The sequence below is a fragment of the Echiichthys vipera genome, assembly GCF_963691815.1.
Source record: "Echiichthys vipera genome assembly, chromosome: 1".
In the NCBI taxonomy this organism is placed as follows: Eukaryota; Metazoa; Chordata; class Actinopteri; order Perciformes; family Trachinidae; genus Echiichthys; species Echiichthys vipera.
This window is the reverse complement of record NC_139826.1, coordinates 37500908-37514551: the sequence shown is the minus strand read 5'-3', so window position 1 is coordinate 37514551 and position 13644 is coordinate 37500908. Positions and strand designations below refer to the sequence as shown.

Sequence of the window (13644 nt, the reverse complement as noted above, 5' to 3'; positions counted from 1 at the left end):
GAGACGCAGACAGAGGGAGACAAACACACACAAGACAAAGGAGAGGAGGGCACTGACAGAACCAGATCTTGACAGAAACGCCACAACGTACAGCGTTCCTGTTCAGAGTCGGTCTTCCTTTCAATCCTTTCAACTGTGTCCCAGAGAAATGAGCAGAGTTTTCTATCTAACATTGTCTTTGTGCACTTAGTCAAGAAGAAGAAGAAGAATTCCTTTTTTTATTTATCCCGCAAGGGAAATTCAATTTTCTCCACTGTTACTACTACTACTGTTATTATTATACAGGTAACTCAATGTTATGAGATACTATTTATTTTTTATAAACTAACTTAATAGATAGAGAAATAGATATTAAAGTATTGCTTTGAGATAGTCCAACTTATTTTTTTGTGATGCTAAATCAATATTTTAAGATATAAACTTGTTATTTTTGAGATACACACTCATTATATAGAGATTTTAACTCATTTTTAATAAGTTTATCATTATTTTTTAAATACTTACTCAATATTTAGAGATTTTAACTCATTTTTAAGAAGTTTCTCAATATTTTTGAGACACTAACTCAATATTTTAAGAAATAAACTTATTATTTTGTGATACTAACTCATTATATAGAGATATTAACACAATATTTTTGACATACTGACTCATTTGTTTGAGATATTAACTCAATATTATGAGATACTATTCATTTTTTATACACTAACTTAATAGATAGAGAAATAGATATTAAAGTATTGCTTTGAGATAGTCCAACTTATTATTTTGTGATACTAACTCATTATTTTATAAAATAAGATTCTGAATTTAACCTATTTTCTTCAACAACACTTAAAAGACTTCATTATTATTATTATTATTATTATTATTATTAATATTATTATTATCATTCACTTAATTACAAGAAGAGTTTACCCCCTAAAAGTTTTTAAATGAGAAATGATCTCTACTGTAAACAAATGTTAAACACAGTATTTCTCTCAAAGTGCTCCTCTTCCTGGAGTGAACACAGCTTGATAACCCCTCCCTCCTCCTCCTGCTCTGAAACACAGCCAGCTCCACCCTGAACTCCACTTATTTCCTTGTTCCCTCCCCTTCAAGTCTAAACTTTGAACATGGGTGTGACCTGATAGACCTCACTGACTGCACACACACCTGTTGTTGAGATCAGAGCTCAGACTAGTTTCACTGCTGAGGAAGAGAAACTCACACAGGCGTTGGCACTGAGAGGTGAAATGGCGCAGAAAGGAGTTCAGCTGGACCGGGAAACCTTCTCTTGTTCTATCTGTCTGGATCTACTGAAGGACCCGGTGACTATTCCCTGTGGACACAGCTACTGCATGAACTGTATTAAAAGCTACTGGGATGAAGAGGAGGGGAAGAAAACACACAGCTGCCCTCAGTGCAGGCAGAGCTTCACACCGAGGCCTGCCCTGCTGAAAAACACCATGTTAGCAGTTTTAGTGGAGGAACTGAAGAAGACTGGACTCCAAGCTGCTCCTGATGATCACTGCTATGCTGGACCTGAGGATGTGGGATGTGATTTCTGCACTGGGAGGAAACTCAAAGCCCACAAGTCCTGTCTGGTCTGTCTGGCCTCTTATTGTGAGAAACACCTGCAGCCTCATTTTGACTCAGCCACATTCAAGAAACACAAGCTGGTGGAGCCCTCCAAGAAGCTGCAGGAGAACATCTGCTCTCGTCACGATGAGGTGCTGAAGCTGTTTTGCCGTACCGATCAGCAGTGTATCTGTCTTGTGTGCGTTATGGATGAACACAAAGGCCACGACACAGTCTCAGCTGCAGCAGAAAGGAGCCAGAAGAAGAGAGAGCTGGAGGGGAGTCGACTAAACATCCAGCAGAGGATCCAGGACAGAGAGAAAGATGTGAAGCTGCTTCAGCAGCAGGTGGAGGCCATCAACCGCTCTGCTGATAAAGCAGTGGACGACAGCGAGAAGAGCTTCAGCGAGCTGATCCGTCTCATGGAGAAAAGACGCTCCGATGTGAAGCAGCAGGTCAGATCCCAGCAGGAAACTGAAGTGAGGCGAGTCAAAGAGCTTCAGCAGGAGGTGGAGCAGGAGATCACTGAGCTGAAGAGGAAAGACGCTGCGCTGGAGCAACTCTCACACACAGAGGATCACAACCAGTTTCTCCACAGCTACACCTCACTGTCTCCACTCACTGAATCTACATCCAGCTTCGAGATCCGTCCTCTGAGATACTTTGAGGACGTGACGGCGGCTGTGTCAGAAGTCACAGAGAAAATACAGGACGTCCTGAGAGAGAAATGGACAAACGTCTCACTGACTGTGACTGAAGTGGATGTTTTACTGTCAGATCCACGAGCAGAGCCCGAGACCAGAGCTGACTTCTTAAGATACTCACGTGAAATCACACTGGATCCAAACACAGCACACAAACGTCTGTTATTATCTGAAGGGAACAGAAAAACAACAGGGATGAGAGAAGAACTGTCTTATTCTGGTCACACAGACAGATTCATTGGTTATCCTCCTCAGGTCCTGAGTAGAGAGAAACTGACTGGACGTTGGTACTGGGAGGTGGAGAGGAGAGGAGAAGTTTCTGTAGCAGTCGCATACAAGAATATGAGCAGAGCAGAGAGATTTGGACTCAATGACAAATCTTGGATGTTATATTGTTACAACAACAGTTATTACTTTTATCACAACGAAGTCCAAACTCCCATCTCAGGTCCTCGGTCCTCCAGAGTCGGAGTGTACCTGGATCACAGTGCAGGTGTTCTGTCCTTCTACAGCGTCTCTGAAACCATGACTCTCCTCCACAGAGTCCAGACCACATTCACTCAGCCTCTCTATGCTGGACTTGGTATTTATTATTTTAACTCTGCTGAGTTGTGTAAAGTCAAATAGCCGATTCTTGTGGCAGCTCTTCACACAGACATCAGCTGTCAATCAAACATTGTGGGTGGTACTTTGATAATAATAATAATAATAATAATAAAATAATCTTAATTTATATTGCATTCATCCAAACACAGATCCAAAGTTCTTCACATAAAAGGAGAAAAGAAAAGGACAAACCAAAAAAAAAGGAAAATAACAAACATATAATAAAAGAGCAACACACAAATAAAAAAATGTTAAAAAAGAAACAGAATCAGGAGCAACTGGGAGGGCAATGTGATTTAAAGTTTGTTTTTATCTTAGATTTAAATGAAGACACTTTTTTCTGATACTAACTCAATATTTTAAGATATAAAAGTATTATTTTTGTGATGGTAACTCATTATTTAGAGATATTAACTCATTTTTAATACGTTTTTGATTATTTTTGTGATGGTAACTCATTATTTAGAGATATTTACTCATTTTTAAGAAGTTTTTCATTATTTTTGAGAATCTAACTCAATATTTTAAGATTTAAACGTATTATTTTTGTGATGGTAACTCATTATTTAGAGATATTTACTCATTTTTAATACGTTTTTAATTATTTTCGAGACTCTAACTCAATATTTTAAGATATAAAATTATTATTTTTGTGATGGTAACTCATTATTTAGAGATATTTACTCATTTTTAATAAGTTTTTGATTATTTTTGTGATACTAACTCAATATTTTAAGATATAAACGTATTATTTTTCTGATGGTAACTCATTATTTAGAGATATTTACTCATTTTTATTAAGTTTTTCATTATTTTTGAGACTCTAACTTAATATTTTACGATATAAACGTATTATTTTTGTGATGGTAACTCATTATTTAGAGATATTTAGTCATTTTTAACATGTTTTTCATTATTTTTGTGATGGTAACTCAATATTTAGAGATATTTACTCATTTTTAATAAGTTTTTGATTATTTTTGTGATACTAACTCAATATTTTAAGATATAAACGTATTATTTTTGTGATGGTAACTCATTATTTAGAGATATTTACTCATTTTTATTAAGTTTTTCATTATTTTTGAGACTCTAACTCAATATTTTAAGATATAAACGTATTATTTTTGTGATGGTAACTCATTATTTAGAGATATTTACTCATATTTACTAAGTTTCTCATTATTTTTGAGACACTAACTCAATATTTTAACATGTAAACGTATTATTTTTGTGATTTAACTCATTATTTAGAGATATTTACTCATTTTTAATAAGTTTTTCATCATTTTTGAGACTCTAACTCAATATTTTAAGATTTAAACGTATTATTTTTGTGATGGTAACTCATTATTTAGAGATATTTACTCATTTTTATTAAGTTTTTCATTATTTTTGAGACACTAACTCAATATTTTAAGATTTAAACGTATTATTTTTGTGATGGTAACTCATTATTTAGAGATATTTACTCATTTTTAATAAGTTTTTCATTATTTTTGAGACTCTAACTCAATATTTTAAGATATAAACGTATTATTTTTGTGATGTAACTCATTATTTAGAGATATTTACTCATTTTTAAGAAGTTTTTTCATTATTTTTGAGACTCTAACTCAATATTTTAAGATATAAATGTATTATTTTTGTGATGGTAATTCATTATTTAGAGATATTTACTCATTTTTAATGTTTTTCATTATTTTTGAGACTCTAACTCAATATTTTAAGATATAAACATATTATTTTTGTGATGGTAACTCATTATTTAGAGATATTTACTCATTTTTATTAAGTTTTTCATTATTTTTGAGACACTAACTCAATATTTTAAGATATATATGTCAGCTGGGATCGGCTCCAGCCCCCCGCGACCCTGACAGGGACAAGCGGTTGTAGATGAATGATGATGATGATTATCAATAAGGAGCTCATTGATTATTTTCTTTTACGTAGAGGAGATTCTTGATGAAGTGAATCTGAACATGAAATCGTTGACTTTACTGATGGAAGTTTAAATGATGATTAAAGACACATGAACAAAGTCTTTTCTTCTTGTCTTCATTGCAGAGTTTCATACCAAGCTGATGGAGAGAATATGAAACTGATATGAGAGAATAAGTGAAACTGTCATGAACCGTTCAGGTATAACACAAAGGTGGACTCAGATGCAGACACGGACAAAATAAAGTTACAAATAAAACGTTTAATGAAACAAACGGAACAAACGCAAAAACACTACAGATGTACAAACACAAGACTAACTAAACGAACACGGGAATACAGGAACGGGGAGACGACGGGAGATCGGGAGACGGACGGGAAAACGGGAACACGGGAAACTACGGAGAGAAAAACAGAACACAAACACGATTAGTAAGTTTACAACGGGGAGCGTGAAAATCACTACGAGAAAGGGGATGCCAGTCCGGGGGGGAATAGTTTTACCAAGGTTGGGTCGACGACGGTGCGGCGCTGCATGCCTGTCAGCTTCAGGCTTTTAAGGTGTTGGTGTTATCAGCTAACAGGCTGCAGCTTTGGGGGAACGCCTACCGGACCTACTGACAGACAGGGGGAAGCACATGCAGGGAGACGCAGACAGAGGGAGACAAACACACACAAGACAAAGGAGAGGAGGGCACTGACAGAACCAGATCTTGACAGAAACGCCACAACGTACAGCGTTCCTGTTCAGAGTCGGTCTTCCTTTCAATCCTTTCAACTGTGTCACAGAGAAATGAGCAGAGTTTTCTATCTAACATTGTCTTTGTGCACTTAGTCAAGAAGAAGAAGAAGAATTCCTTTTTTATTTATCCCGCAAAGGGAAATTCAATTTTCTCCACTGTTACTACTACTACTGTTATTATTATACAGGTAACTCAATGTTAAGAGATACTATTTATTTTTTATACACTAACTTAATAGATAGAGAAATAGATATTAAAGTATTGCTTTGAGATAGTCCAACTTATTATTTTGAGATGCTAAATCAATATTTTAAGATATAAACTTGTTATTTTTGAGATAATAACTCATTATATAGAGATATTAACACATTTTTAATAAGTTTCTCAATATTTTTGAGATATAAACTCAGTATTTTAAGATATAAACTCATTATTTTTGAGATAATAACTCATTATATAGAGATATTAACACATTTTTAATAAGTTTCTCAATATTTTTGAGATATAAACTCAATATTTTAAGAAATAAACTTGTTATTTTTTGATACTAACTCATTATATAGAGATATTAACACAATAGTTTTGACATACTGACTCATTTGTTTGAGATATTAAATGAATATTATGAGATACTATTTATTTTTTATACATTAACTTAATAGAGAGAGAAATAGATATTAAAGTATTGCTTTGAGATAGTCCAACTTATTATTTTGTGATACTAACTCAATATTTTATAAAATAAGATTCTGAATTTAACCTATTTTCTTCAACAACACTTAAAAGACTTCATTATTATTATTATTATTATTATTAATATTATTATTATCATTCACTTAATTCCAAGAAGAGTTTACCCCCTAAAAGTTTTTAAATGAGAAATGATCTCTACTGCAAACAAATGTTAAACACAGTATTTCTCTCAAAGCGCTCCTCTTCCTGGAGTGAACACAGCTTGATAACCCCTCCCTCCTCCTCCTGCTCTGAAACACAGCCAGCTCCACCCTGAACTCCACTTATTTCCTTGTTCCCTCCCCTTCAGATCTACACTTTGAACATGGGTGTAACCTGATAGACCTCACTGACTGCTCACACACCTTGAGATCAGACTAGTTTCACTGCTGAGGAAGAGAAACTCACACAGGCGTTGGCACTGAGAGGTGAAATGGCGCAGAAAGGAGTTCAGCTGGACCGGGAAACCTTCTCTTGTTCCATCTGTCTGGATCTACTGAAGGACCCGGTGACTATTCCCTGTGGACACAGCTACTGCATGAACTGTATTAAAAGCCACTGGGATGAAGAGGAGGGGAAGAAAACACACAGCTGCCCTCAGTGCAGGCAGAGTTTCACACCGAGGCCTGCCCTGCTGAAAAACACCATGTTAGCAGTTTTAGTGGAGGAACTGAAAAAGACTGGACTCCAAGCTGCTCCTGATGATCACTGCTATGCTGGACCTGAGGATGTGGGATGTGATTTCTGCACTGGGAGGAAACTGAAGGCCATCAAGTCCTGTCTCGTCTGTCTGGCCTCTTATTGTGAGAAACACCTGCAGCCTCATTTTGACTCAGCCACATTCAAGAAACACAAGCTGGTGGAGCCCTCCAAGAAGCTGCAGGAGAACATCTGCTCTCGTCACGATGAGGTGCTGAAGATGTTCTGCCGTACTGATCAGCAGTGTATCTGTCTTGTGTGCGTTATGGACGAACACAAAGGCCACGACACAGTCTCAGCTGCAGCAGAAAGGAGCCAGAGGCAGAGAGAGCTGGAGGGGAGTCGACTAAACATCCAGCAGAGGATCCAGGACAGAGAGAAAGATGTGAAGCTGCTTCAGCAGCAGGTGGAGGCCATAAACCGCTCTGCTGATAAAGCAGCGGAGGACAGCGAGAAGAGCTTCAGCGAGCTGATCCGTCTCATGGAGAAAAGACGCTCCGATGTGAAGAAGCAGGTCAGATCCCAGCAGGAAACTGAAGTGAGTCGAGTCAAAGAGCTTCAGGAGGAGCTGGAGCAGGAGATCACTGAGCTGAAGAGGAAAGACGCTGAGCTGGAGAAACTCTCACACACAGAGGATCACAACCAGTTTATCCACAGCTACACCTCACTGTCTCCACTCACTGAATCTACATCCAGCTTCGAGATCCGTCCTCTGAGACACTTTGAGGACGTGACGGCGGCTGTGTCAGAAGTCACAGAGAAACTACAGGACGTCCTGAGAGAGAAGTGGACAAACGTCTCACTGACTGGGACTGAAGTGGATGTTTTACTGTCAGATCCACGAGCAGAGCCCAAGACCAGAGCTGACTTCTTAAGATACTCACGTGAAATCACACTGGATCCAAACACAGCACACAAACGTCTGTTATTATCTGAGGGGAACAGAAAAGCAACATGGAGTGAAGAACAGTCTTATTCTGATCACACAGACAGATTCATTGTTTTTCCTCAGGTCCTGAGTAGAGAGAGTCTGACTGGACGTTGGTACTGGGAGGTGGAGTGGAGAGGAGGAGTTGATGTAGCAGTCGCATACAAGAATATGAGCAGAGCCGAGAGATTTGGACTCAATGACAAATCTTGGATGTTATTTTGTAACAACAACAGTTATTACTTTTATCACAACAAAGTCAAAACTCCCGTCTCAGGTCCTCGGTCCTCCAGAGTCGGAGTGTACCTGGATCACAGTGCAGGTGTTCTGTCCTTCTACAGCGTCTCTGAAACCATGACTCTCCTCCACAGAGTCCAGACCACATTCACTCAGCCTCTCTATGCTGGACTTCGTCTTTATGGAAACTGTGCTGCTGAGTTGTGTAAAGTCAAATAGCCGATTCTTGTGGCAGCTCTTCACACAGACATCAGCTGTCAATCAAACATTGTGGGTGGTACTTTGATGACAATAATAATAATAATAATAATAAAATAATCTTAATTTATATTGCATTCATCCAAACACAGATCCAAAGTTTTTCACATAAAAGGAGAAAAGAAAAGGACAAACAAAAAAATAGGAAAATAACAAACGTATAATAAAAGAGCAACACACAAATAACAAAATGTTAAAAAAGAAACAGAATCAGGAGCAACTGGGAGGGCAATGTGATTTAAAGTTTGTTTTTATCTTAGATTTAAATGAAGACACTTTTTTCTGATACTAACTCAATATTTTAAGATATAAACGTATTATTTTTGTGATGGTAACTCATTAATTAGAGATATTTACTCATTTTTAATAAGTTTTTCATTATTTTTGAGACACTAACTCAATATTTTAAGATATAAACATATTATTTTTGTGATGGTAACTCATTATTTAGAGATATTTACTCATTTTTAACATGTTTTTCATTATTTTTGAGACACTAACTCAATATTTTAAGATATAAACTTGTTATTTTTGTGATGGTAACTCATTATTTAGAGATATTAACTAATTTTTTATTACGTTTTTCATTGTTTTTGAGACACTAACTCAATATTTTAAGATATAAACGTATTATTTTTGTGATGGTAACTCATTATTTAGAGATATTTACTCATTTTCAACAAGCTTTTCAATATTTTTGAGACTCTAACTCAATATTTTAAGATATAAACGTATTATTTTTGTGATGGTAACTCATTATTTAGAGATATTTACTCACTTTTAATAAGTTTTTCATTATTTTTGAGACTCTTACTCAATATTTTAAGATATAAACGTATTATCTTTGTGATGGTAACTCATTATTTAGAGATATTTACTCATTTTTAATAAGTTTTTCATTATTTTTGAGACTCTAACTCAATATATTAAGATATATATGTCAGCTGGGATCGGCTTCAGCCCTCCGCGACCACAACAGGGACAAGGGGTTGAAGATGAATGCTGATGATGATTATCAATAAGGAGCTCATTGATTATTTTCTTTTACGTAGAGGAGATTCTTGATGAAGTGAATCTGAACATGAAATCGTTGACTTTACTGATGGAAGTTTATATGATGATTAAAGACACATGAACAAAGTCTTTTCTTCTTGTCTTCATTGCAGAGTTTCATACCAAGCTGATGGAGAGAATATGAAACTGATATGAGAGAATAAGTGAAACTGTCATGAACGGTTCAGGTATAACACAAAGGTGGACTCAGATGCAGACACGGACAAAATAAAGTTACAAATAAAACGTTTAATGAAACAAACGGAACAAACGCAAAAACACTACAGATGTACAAACACACGACTAACTAAACGAACACGGGAATACAGGAACGGGGAGACGACGGGAGATCGGGAGACGGACGGGAAAACGGGAACACGGGAAACTACGGAGAGAAAAACAGAACACAAACACGATTAGTAAGTTTACAACGGGGAGCGTGAAAACCACTACGAGAAAGGGGATGCCAGTCCGGGAGGGAATAGTTTTACCAAGGTTGGGTCGACGACGGTCCGGCGCTGCATGCCTGTCAGCTTCAGGCTTTTAAGGTGTTGGGGTAATCAGCTAACAGGCTGCAGCTTTGGGGGAACGCCTACCGGACCTACAGACAGACAGGGGGAAGCACATGCAGGGAGACGCAGACAGAGGGAGACAAACACACACAAGACAAAGGAGAGGAGGGCACTGACAGAACCAGATCTTGACAGAAACGCTACAACGTACAGCGTTCCTGTTCAGAGTCGGTCTTCCTTTCAATCCTTTCAACTGTGTCACAGAGAAATGAGCAGAGTTTTCTATCTAACATTGTCTTTGTGCACTTAGTCAAGAAGAAGAAGAAGAATTCCTTTTTTATTTATCCCGCAAGGGAAATTCAATTTTCTCCACTGTTACTACTACTACTGTTATTATTATACAGGTAACTCAATGTTATGAGATACTATTTATTTTTTATACACTAACTTAATAGAGAGAGAAATAGATATTAAAGTATTGCTTTGAGATAGTCCAACTTATTATTTTGTGATGCTAACTCAATATTTTAAGATATAAACTTGTTATTTTTGAGATAATAACTCATTATATAGAGATATTAACACATTTTTAATAAGTTTCTCAATATTTTTGAGATATAAACTCAATATTTTAAGATATAAACTTGTTATTTTTGAGATAGACACTCATTATTTAGAGATTTTAACTCATTTTTAATAAGTTTCTCAATATTTTTGAGATATAAACTCAATATTTTAAGAAATAAACTTATTATTTTGTGATACTAACTCATTATTTAGAGATATTAACACAATAGTTTTGACATACTGACTCATTTGTTTGAGATATTATTTCAATATTATGAGACACTATTTATTTTTTATACACTAACTTAATAGATAGAGAAATAGATATTAAAGTATTGCTTTGAGATAGTCCAACTTATTATTTTGTGACACTAACTCATTATTTTATAAAATAAGATTCTGAATTTAACCTATTTTCTTCAACAACACTTAAAAGACTTCATTATTATTATTATTATTATTAATATTATTATTATTATTATCATTCACTTAATTACAAGAAGAGTTTACCCCCTAAAAGTTTTTAAATGAGAAATGATCTCTACTGTAAACAAATGTTAAACACAGTATTTCTCTCAAAGCGCTCCTCTTCCTGGAGTGAACACAGCTTGATAACCCCTCCCTCCTCCTCCTGCTCTGAAACACAGCCAGCTCCACCCTGAACTCCACTTATTTCCTTGTTCCCTCCCCTTCAGATCTACACTTTGAAAATGGGTGTAACCAACATGGTGGTGACGTGCAGGAGCTGACAGGCCCCACTCACTGCACACACACATGTTGTTGAGATCAGAGCTCAGACTAGTTTCACTTTTGAGGAAGAGAAACTCACACAGGCGTTGGCACTGAGAGGTGAAATGGCGCAGAAAGGAGTTCAGCTGGACCGGGAAACCTTCTCTTGTTCCATCTGTCTGGATCTACTGAAGGACCCGGTGACTATTCCCTGTGGACACAGCTACTGCATGAACTGTATTAAAAGCTACTGGGATGAAGAGGAGGGGAAGAAAACACACAGCTGCCCTCAGTGCAGGCAGAGCTTCACACCGAGGCCTGCCCTGCTGAAAAACACCATGTTAGCAGTTTTAGTGGAGGAACTGAAGAAGACTGGACTCCAAGCTGCTCCTGGTGATCACTGCTATGCTGGACCTGAGGATGTGGGATGTGATTTCTGCACTGGGAGGAAACTGAAGGCCCTAAAGTCCTGTCTCTTCTGTCTGGCCTCTTATTGTGAGAAACACCTGCAGCCTCATTTTGACTCAGCCACATTCAAGAAACACAAGCTGGTGGAGCCCTCCAAGAAGCTGCAGGAGAACATCTGCTCTCGTCACGATGAGGTGCTGAAGATGTTCTGCCGTACTGATCAGCAGTGTATCTGTGTTGTGTGCGTTATGGACGAACATAAAGGCCACGACACAGTCTCAGCTGCAGCAGAAAGGAGCCAGAGGCAGAGAGAGCTGGAGGGGAGTCGACTAAACATCCAGCAGAGGATCCAGGACAGAGAGAAAGATGTGAAGCTGCTTCAGCAGGAGGTGGAGGCCATCAACCCCTCTGCTGATAAAGCAGCGGACGACAGCGAGAAGAGCTTCAGCGAGCTGATCCGTCTCATGGAGAAAAGACGCTCCGATGTGAAGCAGCAGGTCAGATCCCAGCAGGAAACTGAAGTGAGTCGAGTCAAAGAGCTTCAGCAGGAGCTGGAGCAGGAGATCACTGAGCTGAAGAGGAAAGACGCTGAGCTGGAACAACTCTCACACACAGAGGATCACAACCAGTTTCTCCACAGCTACACCTCACTGTCTCCACTCACTGAATCTACATCCAGCTTCAAGATCCGTCCTCTGAGACACTTTGAGGACGTGACGGCGGCTGTGTCAGAAGTCACAGAGAAACTACAGGACGTCCTGAGAGAGAAATGGACAAACGTCTCACTGACTGGGACTGAAGTGGATGTTTTACTGTCAGATCCACGAGCAGAGCCCAAGACCAGAGCTGACTTCTTAAGATACTCACGTGAAATCACACTGGATCCAAACACAGCACACAAACGTCTGTTATTATCTGAGGGGACCAGAAAAGCAACATGGATGAGTGAAGAACAGTCTTATTCTGATCACACAGACAGATTCAGTTATTATCTTCCTCAGGTCCTGAGTAGAGAGAGTCTGACTGGACGTTGGTACTGGGAGGTGGAGTGGAGAGGGCTAGTTTATGTAGCAGTCGCATACAAGAATATGAGCAGAGCAGATACATTTGGACTCAATGACAAATCTTGGATGTTAGATTGTTACAACAACAGTTATGACTTTCATCACAACAAAGTCAAAACTCCCGTCTCAGGTCCTCGGTCCTCCAGAGTCGGAGTGTACCTGGATCACAGTGCAGGTGTTCTGTCCTTCTACAGCGTCTCTGAAACCATGACTCTCCTCCACAGAGTCCAGACCACATTCACTCAGCCTCTCTATGCTGGACTTGGTTTTTATTATTTAAACCCTGCTGCTGAGTTGTGTAAAGTCAAATAGCCGATTCATGTGGCAGCTCTTCACACAGACATCAGCTGTCAATCAAACATTGTGGGTGGTACTTTGATAATAATAATAATAATAATAATAATAATAAAATAATCTTAATTTATATTGCATTCATCCAAACACAGATCCAAAGTTTTTCACGTAAAAGGAGAAAAGAAAAGGACAAACCAAAAAAATAGGAAAATAACAAACGTATAATAAAAGAGAAACACACAAATAAAAAAATGTTAAAAAAGAAACAGAATCAGGAGCAACTGGGAGGGCAATGTGATTTAAAGTTTGTTTTTATCTCAGATTTAAATGAATACACTTTTTTCTGATACTAACTCAATATTTTAAGATATAAACTCATTATTTTTCTGATGGTAATTCATTATTTAGAGATATTAACTAATTTTTAATACGTTTTTCATCATTTTTTGAGACTCTTACTTAATATTTTAAGATATAAACTTATTATTTTTGTGATGGTAACTCATTATTTAGAGATATTTACTCATTTTTAATACGTTTTTCATGATTTCTGAGACTCTTACTTAATATTTTAAGATATAAACTTATTATTTTTGTGATGGT

At 37.4% G+C, this 13644-nt stretch overlaps 2 protein-coding genes across 2 annotated transcripts; both read left to right on the top strand.

The window, feature by feature from the left end:
* Window positions 1-1223: 1223 nt before the first annotated feature.
* LOC310945472 (tripartite motif-containing protein 16-like) lies at window positions 1224-2894 on the top strand (the record flags this gene model as incomplete). Its single annotated transcript, XM_083911572.1, has 1 exon — window positions 1224-2894. The coding sequence occupies exon 1, from the start codon at window positions 1239-1241 to the stop codon at window positions 2892-2894; it is 1656 nt and encodes a 551-aa protein (XP_083767698.1). The 5' UTR covers window positions 1224-1238.
* A 3831-nt stretch (window positions 2895-6725) lies between these two features.
* Window positions 6726-13059, top strand: LOC310952104 (uncharacterized protein; the record flags this gene model as incomplete). The annotated part of the gene is given in 4 exon segments (XM_083920603.1): window positions 6726-8361; window positions 11114-11143; window positions 11289-11381; window positions 11384-13059. Coding segments are annotated over 4 exon segments (3435 nt in total).
* Window positions 13060-13644: the final 585 nt, after the last annotated feature.